The sequence below is a fragment of the Heloderma suspectum genome, chromosome 10, assembly GCF_057233095.1.
Source record: "Heloderma suspectum isolate Gila_16-S chromosome 10, 16-S_ref, whole genome shotgun sequence".
NCBI lineage: Eukaryota > Metazoa > Chordata > Lepidosauria > Squamata > Helodermatidae > Heloderma > Heloderma suspectum.
This window is the reverse complement of record NC_139467.1, coordinates 31,886,386-31,902,244: the sequence shown is the minus strand read 5'-3', so window position 1 is coordinate 31,902,244 and position 15,859 is coordinate 31,886,386. Positions and strand designations below refer to the sequence as shown.

General features: G+C 45.9%; 1 protein-coding gene across 1 annotated transcript; it reads left to right on the top strand.

Annotated features, from left to right (window-relative positions):
• Positions 1 to 11,179: 11,179 nt before the first annotated feature.
• Positions 11,180 to 12,736, top strand: SFN (stratifin). Its single transcript, XM_084815790.1, has one exon. It carries the CDS (start codon positions 11,302 to 11,304, stop codon positions 12,040 to 12,042), a length of 741 nt encoding a protein of 246 aa, XP_084671916.1. The 5' UTR covers positions 11,180 to 11,301; the 3' UTR covers positions 12,043 to 12,736.
• Positions 12,737 to 15,859: the final 3,123 nt, after the last annotated feature.

The window sequence follows — 15,859 nt, the reverse complement described above, 5'->3', positions numbered from 1 at the left end:
CAGCTTGTCTACATTACCCTGCATGTGTGGTGGAGTAGAAAAAGGATCTAGGTTGCTTCTGTGCCTTTAGGGCATCACTAAATTCAACTAGGAGGGGTTCGAATCTTCCCTCAGCCATGACTTCAGTAAGTGGTTATAGCCAAGCTTGCAGGAAAAAGAAACTGTTATAGCCCAGCCACTTACGAATCACCAAAAACAGAAATGCATCACCAAAAAAGGACACCAGTTTTCATGTGCAAATTTATATGCGTAGATGCAAATTAGAAATAATTATTCGCATTCAAACAGGAATGCAGTACATCTCGCCATAGTTGGAAGAGTGTAATCAGATGATCCATGTGCCTGCCTGTTCGGTCTGCTGCTCAGGTGCTGTTGACGGGCAACAGTTCTTCTGGTTCTTTAGCTTTAATCCAGAATTGAACAGGACAGCCCTTCAAATAAAGGACTGTCCTCTGGCAGCCCTTCAAATAGAGGACTGCCCTATGTGAAAGAGGACTCATGGACACCTTAGCCTCAGCCCTCACCTTCAATAGGTGTAGTAACATTGACTTTATTGACCTTACACAGTCTTTCAATACTTGAAAAAGCTCTACAAACAGTTATGTTTTCTCTGATGTGGGCAGCTGTTGGCCATGAAAAGATGGAACCTCCATGTACAGAGGTGGCACATCTGATGGTGGAGCTGTTTTTTAGGCTATCTGGAGGCAGCAGGTTGGCCACTGCTGAAATGATGCTGAGATGGATTTGTGCTCTGATCCAGTGAGAGCCATCTTGCTCGTGCTGTGAGTATTTCTTGTTGCCAACAGGTATGCCAGTTACTGGAATGCCAGTCACAGGTGTGCAAACCAGTGAAGGGCAAACTCCTCTGCTCAATTTGGAATTGTCTTGGCAACTACAAGCTTTTTGGGGTGAGCATTCAGAAAAGTCATCTGTTTCCTGAGAGTTCCCACCCAGTTTCATTTATTTAGACCATCAAATAGGACTGTTATCTGGGCAGCTCACAAACATAAAATAGCAAAGTACAATATTAAAGTACAATATCATAAAATAATCAAATTGCAGCATTGAAAAAAATTGTCAGTAGAGAGAGGGAACAAGTTTTCTAAATGGCTACAAATACAAAAAAGGTAAAACAAATTACAATTCAATCAAAACAATCACAGATTTTAAAAGGCCCATGAGAATTAAATCTTCACCTAGAGGTGCCTAAATGACCATAAAGAAAGCACCAGGCAGGTCCCTCTGGGGATGGCAATCCACAATCTGGGTGCCACCACCAGCCTTGTAATGTTAGTAGATTGGCACAGTTGGTGCCACGTGCATGCACACCTTGTATTGCAGCCTTCCTCAACCTGGTGCGCTCCAGATATGTTGGGACCAGGGATGTTGGAGAAATTCTCAATGGAATCAAATGAGTTCAGATTTCCATGAATCCGACTGGTGGTTTCCGTAGCAGACCAGCTTTTTCTGAGTCGCACGGATTCCACAGATTTATGGACCGTTTTTTTTTGCTTTCCTGAATGTTATGTAAATTTAGTTGTAGAAAATAACATACAATTTTTTAAAAATGACCCAAAATACACATTTCCCCATAGGCTAAAGCATAACAATGCACAGCGGGGGCAGGGGGAGGATTTGTGCAAGTGCATATTTGTGCAAATTCAGGAAGTTGAAAAAAATCTGATTCTGTCAATGAGTGGATGACAGAACAAAAATCAGTATATCCCTAGCTGGGACTGCACTTCCCATCATCCCTGGCCAGCATGACTATTGGGCATGTTGTTTGGGGTGATGGGAGTTGTAGTCCAATGCATCTGGATGGCAACAAGTTGGGGAAGGCTGTTATTCTGTATTGCCCCCTGGGAATTGTAGTTCTCGGCACCAGCAATGGCAGGAAACTGAAAATTAAGTTCCCCTGACAAAACGTACTTGGAAAAAGAGACGGTTTTAGATAAGAATGCAGGACAACTACTACCTAAAATGTTTACAAGAAACAGTCAAGAGAATCTATCTCAACAGAGTGAAGATACATGCCCAGTAAGAGAATGTTTGAGCAGGGGGTCTGGTCATGTAGGTCACAGCAATTAATCACTGTTCCATCAAGAGCAAAGGTAGGTAACCTCAGTTCCGGGGGTCAAATTCTGCCTGCCTGGGGTCCCAATCTGCCCCTCTAGGATTGCCCAGAGGGCCAAGCCCCCTTTTCCACCAGCAGCCTATCGCCTTGTGGTTTCCTGGCTATTGTGCATTTTCCCCCATTCTAAAAGGTTGAAATGCCTTTCCTTAGTTGCTGGCAATAAGAGGTTTTGGCTGAAACATGCTGGGATTTTTGGCCCCACCTGTTTTTGCCTTTGGCCCTTCCCACCATTGGAATGAGGCCCCCGAGAGCTTCTCCAAAATTGAATTTGGCCCTTGGTCTGAAAGAAGTCCCCCACCCCTGATCAAAAGTAAGGGGTAAACAGAAAGAACTTTGGAGCTCTACAAAGCAATTGGCTTCTTTGCTTACAGCAATCAGTAACTTAGAGTGAACATGAGGGGTTTAACAAGAACGTTTGCAGGTACGCTTGCAAAGCAGCCAGCTTTGGGCATCTAGTTTGCACAAAGCTGTGACTGCGCATCCACAGGATCACCCAACATCTAATTTTACTTTCCAAGAACTTTGGCAGGGAAATGTTCAGTGCCATTGCTAATGGCAGCCTAAGCTCTATTTTGTCATTAAAAAGTACTATGCAAGCATATAATTAAGTGTACTGTGATTCTGCAATGAGATACAAGACACTCCCTTGAGAACCTACAGGAATGTGGTTGCAACTGTAGCTCAAGCTCTATCTTAGTGCAGAATCAGGCAGCTGTTTGGAGTCCCATGTACTTATTTTGTTTTCCTGTGACATTCCTTTTTATGCCATTTCTTTGCCACCTTTTACATATATAAAAAAGGCTTTGTATGATCAAGAAATCAAAGTTTGTGCCGGTGATAAGTAGTGCAACCACTTTTCACAGTGTTCCAAGTCCCAGTGGGTTTTGGTAGCTGGGGAAAGAATGCATATTTCCTTCCCCCAGCAATTCTTATTTGTTGTGATTTGAGTGCTGGGGAAAATGCTTTATCCTTGAAACAGAACAACTTATTTGAGGGGGAAAGTCTGGAACTTGCAGGACCATATATGAAACTGCTTAATACACAGTCCAGTTGAAGGCTATGATGGGCTCTGGGCTAGCAAGATGTAATAGGGCCCCTATTTTGCCCCCAACTCTGCATTCAAGCACATGATGTTTGCATGTGCGCACACGCACATGTAGAGTCAAAACTACCTTGTCTACAAGAACTCCAAGGAAAAGAACATACCCCATGTCTCAGCGCAGCCTATCCCTACCTAGCGCCCTCCAGATTTGTAGGACTACAACTCCTATCATCCCCAAGCATTGACCATGCTGGTTGTGGTGATGGGAGTTGTAGTACAAGACACCTGGAGGTCACCAGGTTTTGGAAGGCTTTCTTAATGGAATATCACTTTCCATTATTTCCTGGAAGCAAAAGACTCTTTAAGCCCCTTTGCATGAAGGGGTCTCATCAGGTATAGGGAAGTGTGCTGCTGGCCCCATTCCTGACATCAGGCAGCTTCCTTGGCCTCGCCCCTGATGTCCACACGACTTGTGCTTTTTGTGTACATGAGCAGTAAATGAAGAGATGGGAGAGCACATCACGGAGGAGAAGGCTACCAATGACTACTAATCCTGATGGCTCTATGCGACCTCCAGTATCAGAGGCAGTATGCCCATGTACACCAGTTGCTGGGGAACATAGGCAGGAGGGTCCTGTTGCACTCATGTCCTGTTTGTGGGTTTCCCATAGGCAACTGGTTGGGAACTGTGTGAACAGAATGCTGGATGAGACAGACCCTTGGTTTGATCCAGCATGGCTCTTATGTTCAAGGCATGGCAGAAACAAAATACTGTGCTGCAAGAACTGACGCAGGCATGATATTTTGGAGGTGGGCCTAGAACACTGGTGGTCCCTGGGCTGCAATCCTGAGAGCCCATGCCTTAATTTGGCCTGGACTGGGTCAGACCCCTGGCCCATTTGGCCCGGTATTGTCTGCTTGGACTGCAGGGTCCCAGGCAGATTTTTTCCCATCAACTGCTGCTACGTTTTAACTAAAGGTGCCAGGGATTGAATCTGAGACCTTCTGCATGAAAAGCAGCTACTCTGTCATTGAGCTATTCTCCCTCCCCAAACAACTGTGTAATTGCCATACTATAAACCAGGGATACCCAACTGGTGGTCCATGCGCCCAGTATTTATCAGTGTTGTAAATTCTTATGCCACCCTTCAGTACAAACCTCTCAGGGCTGCATATGTATTAAAAGAATCAAACAACACTAATAACAACGGTAACAGCAAAGTCAGCTGGTGAGTGCTGACAAAAAACCAGGGCCAGTGAGAAACACAAGGGGAAGAACCCCAAAGTTTGCAGAAATACCAAAAACAAAATCCTTTAGAAAAAATTAAGAGGGAGAAAACCAGAAAGCAAACTCCAAACAGCCCAATGAAGACTGCACATGCTCATTGGTCATAGAATGCTGGGGGAGGGGGATGGAATAGAGTATGCTGGAGAACAGCACAACTGGCCAACTGAAAGCCTGAAAAGGAGCACTCCCCATTGCAGCCTTTTGTGGCAGCTCCCACTTCTGCAAAACAAAATCTTAAAACACAAAACTAGCAGAAGCAGCAGCCGTATGGAGCAATATCATTCACTGGAACAGATAACACCACTGTTAAAAGCATCTTGACACCACATCCTGGAATGCCTGGGGAAAGGAAGTGATGAAATGACATCAAACTTGGCACCAGGTAGCTTCTCTGGGGAAAACATTCCATAGATGGGGTGCCATGACCAAGAAGACCCTCTTCTCCAGTCACCACTCCCCTAATGTCATGGCAAGCGGATCAGGAGGGGGCCCTCCGATTTAGGAGTGTTAAGATTCAAGCAGATTCAAGGCAGAAGGTCCCAAGCTCTTTAGGGCTTAAGAGTGAACTACCCGCACCTTGAATTGTGCCCAGAAATGGAGCAGCAGCCAGTGAAGCTGTTCACATGCCTGTAAGATACATTCCCTATGGCCAATCCCATTTAGTAGCTTAGCAGCTGTATTTTGTACTAGGTGAAGTTCTCAAGAAGTCTTCAAAGGCAGTCTCACATACAACACATTGCAGTAGTAGCATTATCCATTTTAGAGCCGTGATTCTTAAACTGTGATCCAGGGACCATCTCTTGTCCCTGGTACATTTTTAGGTGCTCCACAAGGCCACAATGAAACTAATGGAGGAAAATGCCGAAGGACCAGAGGGTTAGTTTCCATCAAATGCTAAAGAGGCAACCCATGTTTCCACCATGTGCTGAAGAGACAATCCTGAAAAGTGCAAGCAGCTGCAATGGAAATAGAGAACAGATACTCCACAACTGTGAAAGCCTTTAGTAGTACATTATGCCAATTTTACTATACTGCCTGACCACTTGTGGGGGTCAATTAATCTAAACATTAGGAACTTAAGTGGCCTGCTGAGTCAGAGCAAAGGCCCATCTAATCCACCACGTAGTGGCCAGCCAGAGCGCCATGGGAAACCCACAAGGAGGACCTGGGGGCAATAGCCCTCTCTTGCTGTTATTCCCCAGTGACAGGTATTCAGCGCCCCTGAACATGGAGGCTCTATAGAGTCATCATGGCCAATAGCCACCCTTCTCCATGAATTTCTCCAATCCCCTTTTAAAGCCATCTAAGCCAGTGGTCAACTCTGGCAAATTCTTAAAGAGATGGGAGTACCAGACCACCTTACCTGTCTCCTGAGAAACCTGTACGAGGGTCAAGAAGCAACAGTAAGAACCGGACATGGAACAACCGATTGGTTCAAAATTGGGAAAGGAGTACAACAAGACTGCATATTGTCGCCCTGTGTATTTAACTTATATGCAGAGTACATCATGAAAAACACTGGGTTGGATGAATCACAGGTCGGAATTAAGATTGCTGGGAGAATTATCAGCAACCTCAGATACGCAGATGATACCACCCTAATGGCAGAAAGCGAAGAGGTTCTAAAGAGCCTCTTGTTGAGGGTGAAAGTGGAGAGTGCAAAAGCTGGTTTGAAACTCAACATTAAAAAAACTAAGATCATGGCATCTGGCCCCATCACTTCCTGGCATATAAAAGGGGAAGAAATGGAAGCAGTGACAGATTTTACTTTCTTGGGCTCCAAGATCACTGCAGACAGTGACTGTAGCCATGAAATTAAAAGACGCTTGCTCCTCGGGAGGAAAGCTATGGCAAACCTAGATGGCATAGTAAGAAGCAGAGACATCACAGAGAACCTTGCCAACAAATGTTCGTATCATCAAAGCTATGGTTTTCCCAGTAGTAACGTATGGCTGTGAGAGCTGGACTATAAGGAAGGCTGAGCGCCGAAGAATCGATGCTTTCGAACTGTGGTGCTGGAGAAGACTCTTACGAGTCCCCTGGACTGCAAGGAGGTCAAATCAGTCAATCCTAAAGGAAATCAACCCTGAGTGCTCATTGGAAGGACAGATACTGAAGCTGAAGCTCAAATATTTTGGCCACCTAATGCGAAGAGAAAACTCCCTGGAAAAGACCCTGATGCTGGGAAAGATTGAAGGCAAAAGGAGAAGGGGATGGCAGAGGATGAGATGGCTAGATAGCATCACCGATGCAATGAATATGGACTTGAGCATGCTCCGGGAGAGAGTACAGGACAGGAAGGCCTGGCGTGCTATGGTCCATGGGGTCACGAAGAGTCGGACACGACTTAACGACTGAACAACAACAAAGCCAGTGGTCATCACCACATCTTGTTGCAGTAAGTTCCAGCTATTAATCACATGCTGTGTGAAGAAGGACTTTTGTCTGTTCTCAATCTATTGCCATTCAATTTCTGATGATGTCTAGATACTAGATCTGGGTCTGGAGAATAGAGTGGCCCCTCAAGAATACCGAATACATCACTCTTGAAATATCTGAAGGGCTGTCACATAGAAGAAGGCAAGGACTGGTTCTCTGCTGCCCCTGACGGCAGGACTTGATCTGATGCACTTAAGTTACAGGAGCATAGATTCCACTTGAACATTAGGATACATTTCCAGAGCAATTCAACAATGGAACCCTTGCTGGAGGTCTTCAAGCAGAAGCTAGACAGCCCTCTGCTGGGAATGATCTAGCTCTACATTTCTTGCATCAAGAGTTGGGTGTGCAGCTGGACTACATAGCCAGCAAGTCACTCTTTGCTTCTGTGGTTCTATTAAATTAGACATCCTTGCTATATTTCTGAAAAGATCCTTGGAGGTGTCCAGGCACGCTTCAGGTCTCCTGGCCTCTTTCTTCTATTGCCGTAGGCATCCCCTCCTCACACCCAGTCTCCAGGGTTGAAAAGAAAGGCTCTGAGTGCTGGTCTGTCATTGGAATAAGATGCTATGAAGGAGCTTTGCTCATACACCACTTGCGTAGATCAGCCATGAGTCACCCTGATGGAACAATTCACTCTCTAACTGGAGCGGCTGAGTTATCAGCCCCGCCCGTCCCATCCCATGGCTAACCTGGGATGTATCACCTAAGGCCCCCAAAGCACTTTGCAGTGCAAGGAATTTGTCATCAAGCTGGGCTTTTTCTCCACCCCACCCCCGTTCTTTTCCGCAGTGTCAGAAGAAAGGAAAAGTCTTCCCTTGACAAGTGGCAACAGGTTTAATTCTGAGAAACGTTTTTGTAGCTCCATGCAGGCTGATGCAGAGAATGGCAAAGAACAGACGAGAATGTACTGAAAATATTTGTTAAAGCCTCTTTGTAAGGTGTATGTGTGTGCATAAAAAAAACCCAGGTGGGAAGGTACTGGTTGACCCTGGAATTCTATTTGAATGTGGGAGGGTTTGGAGCAGGGGGGTGGGCAGGGAGGGAGGGAGGGAGGGAGAGAGAGAGAGAAGGCAACTTTCTGTAAAGGGTGTGTGTTTATGAACTGCCAAAAAAGAGGAAATGGGAGAGCTTGTCTGTGATTTTTGGTCTATTATGGCAGTTTCACACATGCAAATCATCACATAAGACTGCAGTCATCAAGTGTGAATAGATGTGCACACACATACACATCTCTCAAAAGAAAAGTCCAGTCCTCCTGGTCAAACAGTTAAAGTAATTGTTAGGTGTGGAAAGTGCCTTTTGGAGGCTTTTAAAAGAAAGTCTCCTGCCAACAAGCTCACTGCTCTTGAGTCCATACCATTCTTGATGCCTGTAACTGATTATCTTATTGTGTTCCATTGTATGCATAGATTTATATGCATTTTATCCTAAGATGCCTTCTTGTTTGCACTTTATCCTAAGATGTGCATTTTCTCCTAAAATAGTTTTTTTAATTGCCCAATAACAAATGTTCACTGGGTGGATTACAAAGTCAAAAGGATAAAATACAATACAAAATGATAAACAGCACATGAATATATAAATTCAAAGATATATCTAAGAAAAGCCATATGATCTAAAACTGTGGTCTCTAAAATGCCTGGGAGAAAAGGAAGGTCTTTGCCTTGGGGAGGGCATTTCATAAACGGGGTGCTGCATCTGTATGCATTTTAACCTAAAATGCACATTTTATATTTATTTATTTTGTTACATTTATATCCTGCCTTTTTTCCTCCTTAAGGAACCCAAGGCAGCATACATAATCCTCCTCCTCTCCATTTTATCCTCACAACAACAACCCTGTGAGGTAGGTTGGGCTGAGAGTCTGTGACTGGCCCAAAATCACCCAATGAGCTTCGTGGCAGAATGGGGACTAGAACACAGATCTCCCGGCTCCCAGTCCAACACTCTAGCCATTTTGGTACATTACTTTGAGCTGAGAACTGTATTGCAAAGTTCGGACAAATGTGAAAGCCAAAGGATAACTTCATTCTGACCTGTGTGTTAGGCCTGGAAGTGTGAAACCCTTAAAAACAGAGACCCAATGAACTCCTCAAGCATACCTACTAATAGCCATTGCTAGGTTTACTCTCTGTGAATTTGCCTAAAGTTTCATTATTCAGCAGATTAGAAATGTAATAAATAAGTCCATCAATGACTATTAGCCATGACAGTTAAGTGACACCTTCATGTTCAGAGATGGTGTACCTGTTAGTGCGAGATACCAGGGACAGACTACAGAGTAGGGCTATTGCCTCCCACCCCTGAGTGCAGACTCGGGAAGCATCCAGCTGCCCAGTAGCAGAAACAGGATACTGGACTAGATGGTCTTTTGGTGTGACCCAGCAAACTTTTGCAGTTCTCTGGGACACTGTGAGAGAACGCTGGGAAGAAGTAGATAGTCAGCTCCTGTCTGTCAGTTCAATGTCAGGAGCAACTGCACAGGCCTGGCGGGGTGGTGGTGGTAGGCAACAGAGACCATAAGAACATAAGACAAGCCATGCTGGATCTTCCAGGATCGTGCAATCATGTTGTTTCACAAGTGCAACAGAGATCAGAGGTGCAACTAGGTAATTTTAGACCCTGGGCCTGGATTTAATGGTTTTATGGCGGGGCGGGGGGGCTTTAAATGATCACGTGCATTACTTCAGTTGGGAAACTCACAACTAACATTTCTGTTTGCTCCCCATCCACCATTCCGTGCTTTACAACTGCTTCTACGTTCCTGATATATTACTACAACAAAATCCTTTTCACAATCCTGATTTTAAAAAATAAATAAATGCTTTGAGCATATGTAGTTTTGCACTTTAAACTCCCTTAAATCATAGCACCATCATGAGTACAGGAATAAAATGGAGTTTGCTTCTGCTGCCCTCATCACTTGCTGCCCCCTGGGTGGTCACTGGGGCCCCCCTCGGCTGCAGGGGCCTGACATTTGGCCCTAAAGTCCAGCCGTAGACTGGGATGAAGAAAAGGGGGGTTAGTACTCCGTGGAGGCTGGTGACTCCAATGTCAGTGAGGCGATGGATCTGCTCTGGGTTTCAGTCAGAACTCTTGGAGAGCTCCTTTAGAATTCTGACTGATTCTGACTAAAACCTGGAATGGATTCACCGCACCACTGACATCAGAGCCACGAGCCTCCACTGTTAGCACTCCTACTAAAATAGTATTTATATCCATTTGCCTTGACCCACATGTTCTAAAAGGCAGCGGTGGGATTTCATTTCATTTATTACATTTCTATACTGGCCAATAGCCAAAGCTCCCTGGGCATTTAACATAGATTAAAAACCTTAAAAGTACAGTATTCTGCATAATATAAAACCAGTTTAGCTATAACCTTAAACAGAGCAGGCACGCATACACACACACGCATATGCAAATAATATCCCATGACCTGATTAAAAACCTATCAAATGCTGTCAAATGTGTGCTTGCTGGCAATACACTTTTAAAGTTATTTTTTTGCGGGGGGGTGTCCTTTTTTGTTTTAGCAGTGGCATGGAAATCTCCACACAGTTACTGTGGGTGCTAAGCCGGATAGTACCCCAGAAGGAAGGGTCAGGCCCAATTAAGGCTGCAATTCTTATCTAGGAGTAAGCCCCATTAAACTCAGTGAGCCTTACTTCTGAGTAGACATGTATAGGATTGCACTGTTAAGATAATCAGCATTATTGCCCCGCCTTGTAAATGGGGCAATATTTCACAGGGTCTGAGGTTCACTGGACTACTGGCAAATGGAGGCTAGAGAATGAGGAGGATGGAAAGGTATATTACAGCCTTCCCCAACCTGGTGCCCTCCAGATGTGTTGGACTACAAACCCCAGCATTCCTGACCATTGGCTGTGCTGATGGGAAGTGAAGTCCAAAACATCTGAAGGGCACCAGGTTGGGGAAGGCTGGCATCTTAGAACAAGGCCAGCATTAGGGTCGGGTTAGAGGAGATGTATGTGCACTGCCCCCTGGAGGGAAACAATCTATTTGAGCTCCTACCCTGTGGCCCATCTTTTTTTTCCGCTAAAGCCTCTGCTAGGACAAGCGGCCTCTTGCCCAAGAGGTCTCGGAGCAGGCTGCATTTCCTCATCCTTAGCAGGTACACATTCATTCACTCTCTTGCTCCAAGGTGAATCACACCAGCTTTCCTTTTAAGGAGCGGCTGCACGAAAGGAAGTGGGGGAAGGGTTCATTGAGAGCTTCTTCACCACGCCTTGTTCTTGCTCCAGGCTGAGACGCCAAGCCAAAACCCGATCCCAGCCGCTGAACTCAGCAGAGACTCTGACGGCTCTCCAAGCAGCTGCCTGATCCCTCTCAAAGCCGGCCTGTTACCCAGTGCTCCCTTCCACTGCCCCCACGATGGCCAGGAACCACCAAGTGCAGAAAGCCAAGCTGGCCGAACAGGCCGAGCGTTACGAGGACATGGCTGACTTCATGAAGGCTGTGGTGGAGGATGGAGCGGAGCTCTCGAACGAGGAACGCAACCTCCTTTCTGTGGCCTACAAGAACGTGGTCGGCTGTCAGAGGTCCGCCTGGAGGGTTGTCTCCAGCATCGAACATAAGACTGAGGAAGGAGATGACAAAGCTCAGCTGGTCAACGAATACCGGGAGAAGATTGAGAAGGAGCTGAAGAGCGTTTGCAATGTCGTCCTGGGGCTGCTGGACAAGCATCTCATTCAGAAAGCCAGTGACCCAGAGAGTAAGGTTTTCTACTTGAAGATGAAAGGCGACTATTTCCGCTACCTGGCTGAAGTGGCCACCGGCGATGACCGCAAGCAGATCATTGACAACGCCCGGAAAGCCTACCAAGAGGCGATGGACATCAGCAAGAAGGAGATGCAGCCCACAAACCCCATCCGCCTGGGCCTGGCCCTCAACTTCTCGGTCTTCCACTATGAGATCGCCAACGCCCCAGAAGAAGCCATCAAGCTGGCCAAGACTACCTTCGATGAAGCCATGAAGGACCTCCACACACTCAGTGAAGACTCCTACAAAGACAGCACCCTCATCATGCAGCTTCTCAGGGACAACCTCACATTATGGACGGCAGAATGCTCAGGAGAAGAAGGGGGAGAGGCTGGCGAAGAGCCAAAGAACTGAACTTTTCAGACTACAGAACGACGGTAACTCCCGTCTCCCCCTCAGTCTCTCTTTTTCTCCCTTTCCCAAATCGCCCTATTTTTATAAGATGTGTCTCCAGCTCCTGAAAGTTCCAGCTGGGTTTTAGACAGCAAAAGGGGACTGATTTATATGCATGGGACTTGAGCGTTTACCTGACTCTCCTCGTGTGGCAGCTGTGGGGTTACCTTTGTCCCTGGGCCGTGTTCTCGCTGCAGTCTGGAGCTCCTCGCTTTGTATAAACTCTTGTGTCTGGTTCAGCACCTGGTTAACACAAGGCTCTTCCTAACTTGTCATGGAGGACTGAGATATATATTATAGATTTTTTTCCCAGTGTTTAACTGTTCACAAAAAATAAAAATAAAATCAACAGCCTGAGAACTTAAATGTCGTTTTGCATGGCAAAGATACCAATCTAGGAGCTGAGCCGAGTTAAAACAAGAGTAGTCGCCTTTGCTTCCTACAGCACTTTTTATTCCGCAGGGCTTTTTCACTCCAGGCATCCTGTTGTTGTAAGAAGTTGGCGGTGGTGGGTACTTTGTGGGCGGCTGGGGTGGGCAACTCTTCGGAGTGGGTTAAGAATAGCAGTCTCAAGAGGGCCGCTTGTTATTGTGGTGTTACTGAGGTGGTTTGCTACAGTATTCTTCCCCAATAAAAGTTCAGTTTTACGCCTGCCTTTTGTAGTTCTGGTCTTCAGTTTTCTATTTTCTTTTTGCTTCCCAGGGCTGTAGGAGGGGGGAATGTGGCATCCACAGCCTGTTTGCTGGCATGCTGTAAGATGGGAACAGGAGATCCTGGAAACACACAAGTCTCAGCAAAGGGTACAGAGAGCAGGTTGATGCATGCTAGGCAGCCTTTCTCTGCTCGTCTGAAATCTGAGGCGCTCCTGAGAGCTTCAGTGAGGGGTGGGGAGAAAGCTCACGCCTGAAGCAAGAGCGGTGCAACCTGCAGACGGGGTTGGGCCTTATCTGGGAAAGAAAGAAAGGCGGGTGGAGTAGCAGAAATGCCTCGAGGAGTGGAGCTGTTGAGGACAGGAATGGCTTTGATCTGGGTGGGAAAGGGAAGATACTGCTTACTCAGGAGAAAAACACGTGTTCGCTTTTCTGTGTGCTGCAAAGGCTGATCCCTCGCTCTGGTGGCAGAGGAGACAGAGCGAATCCCATTGATGGTTGCTGTTTTGACCAGTATGTTTTTTTTTTTTTAAGTCAGCATTTGAAGAAACCTTTCAATGTTCACTCATCTGCTGAGAAACCCTCTTGCACTGCAGACTATTGGGGAGGGGGGCGCCTTTTGGACAAGCCAATAGGTTCCCCGCAGGAACCAGGAGTGTAACCAAGATCATAATCAAATCTCTTCTCGGGCTGTATGTTGAAGGGGGTCAGGCTTTGGCGGTTCAGTGGTTAGAGCAACTGCTTTGCATGCAAAGATCCCTGGTTCAGTTTCCAGCATCTCCAGGTAGGGCGGGGAAGGACCCTTGTCCAAAACCCTGGAGAGGCACTGCCAGTAGGCAATACTGGGCTGGATGGACCAATGATCTGATTCTAGGCAGCTTCCTATGTAAGGTTGGTCATAGCAGACAGGCAGTTTTCCAGGGAAGCTTATCTGCCACTATGGATCTCAGAGGAATCCTTAAGACAGTTAAAAACAAAATGAGGCAATGACAATAACAACAAAATCAGGATCCCCTGAGAACACAGTTTGAAAATCACTACCTTAGAAAAAATAAACTCCAACCTTCCACTTCATTCCTGAAACAAAAGGTTTAGGAAACTGCATTGCCTCTATTGCAGGGTAGGTGCTTTTTCTCAGATTATCAAGAGAATTTCCCAGAATCTGAAGATTGTCCATTTTCTTTACTTTTTTAAAGTGATTTTTCCATCCATCCATCCATCCATTTATTATGTTTTTATACTGCCCAATACCAAAGCTCTCTAGCTTTGACAGTTGCTTTATACTGACTGTGGGTAGCTCTCCAGGTTTCAGACAGGGGTCTTTCCCAAGCCTATCTGGAGATTATGGGAACTGAATCTTTTGTATTCAAAGTTATCTGCTCTGCCACTGAGTTACAACCCTTCCTTCTGCATGCCTCATTTTCCAGAGAGTCTGACGGGAGGAGCCATAGCGTGGGTGTTTTCTGCATGGACCACAGCTTCTCATGTGGGGAGGACGAGAACAAGCAGCACTATGATGTCTCCCATGATGCTGGGAGGGCATATCAAACCACTGATTCCAAAGGGGAAATGTCCCAGCTGCTGAATGCTGAAAGTCCTCTCTAGTGTCACCTTAAGCAGAAACATGTTGTCAGGGCTTTGGTTTATGGCAGGCTTGGGGAGTAGATTGAGATTTCCTGGTAGTTCTCTGGGTAATTTGCAGTAGATCACCAAGGATTTCTGAATTCCAATAGTTTAATGATAGCAAATATCATTGAAAGTTCTAAAAAAACCCCCTGTAGTTCTGGCATGGTTGGCCATGTGGTAATCACTTAATTTCAGTGTTCCTCACTTCTAAAATGGGAGTATTAATTGGATGCCTTCGACCACATCTCTGTGCAGCTGTACTGGCTGCTGTGATTCTTTGTGTTAGAATCCCTGATCTATGGTATCTTGGATGTAGCTTTGTACAGGAATATGCAGTATATGGGTCATGTTCAGGGGTGGGCAGAAGGTACAACTCGAGATGTTTTGGACTTCAACTCCCAGAAGCTCCTGCTAGCATGGCCAATGGTCAGGAATGCTGGGAGCTGAAGTCCAAAACATCTGGAGATCTACTTTCTGTCCACCCCTGAAGTAGAGGATTAATTCCATTTTGCCTCATCCCCTGTTTTGCACCTGGCTGTGATTAATAAATCTTGGGGTCCTATTAAAAAACACAGTAGATCCCACAAGTCTGCCTACCCCAGACCTATAAATCATCCTGGATAAAAGCCTGCAAGGTTCTCCACCTGACCCATGCAACTGCTTATTGATTCTGTGCTCCATCCAAAAGATTACACGTTTATCAAACTAAAGATAGTAATTTGAGGAACTGCACCCTCCTGATGCATAAAAACATAAATATTTAGACCTTCAAGGAACATAAAGTCTCATCAAGTTCCCACTACCATTGAAACACACTTAGGCAAGTGTTTTCCCGCATACCTATAACTTGAAAAAATCCTTAAACATGGTATTGACAAAAAACATCTTGCTTTTAGTGATTTTTTTGCAAACCGCTGTCTTTTCGTACTTTACACCAATAGCTGAGGACACTGGATAGGTTCCCAAATGATCAGGCAAAACTCTGTGCTGCATTGAGGTGAATGTTCGTTGTCACTTTCCTCATTGCTGCAGATCAGTCCAATGGAAACCATGCAGCTATGGGGCTGGTTGAGATGTTAGCAATCCCAGCTCTGTTTGTTTAGTGGTGAACTAGGGTTCTCCAGCAAGGCCTGCAGGGCCCCTGTCACTGGTGGTTCTTAAACCTAGGATCACTTCTGTGATCTGCTTGTTCTTTGCAGACCATCACTTCCCATATCTCAGGAGTGCAGAAACATAGGCCCAGCGGCCAAATCCGGCCTGCCTGGGGCTCACTGCAGTCCTCTGAGGTTTCCCCAGAGGGCCACATCCCTTCCCTTGGCCCCACCACCTTCCTCCAACCACACCCCCTTCCCCTGACCAATTATCGTTTCATGGTTCCCCAGCTTTTGTGCAGTTTTCCCCTCTATTCTAAAAAAGTTGAAACGCTCAGTTACTGGCGGTAACAGCTTTAAGCTAAAATATGCTGATATTTTGGGCCCACCTCCTTTTGCCATTGGCCCCCT

What these genes read in the sequence shown, in the direction of transcription:
- SFN (XM_084815790.1), top strand. Translation starts at nt 11,302, where the DNA reads ATGGCCAGGAACCACCAAGTGCAGAAAGCCAAGCTGGCCGAACAGGCC.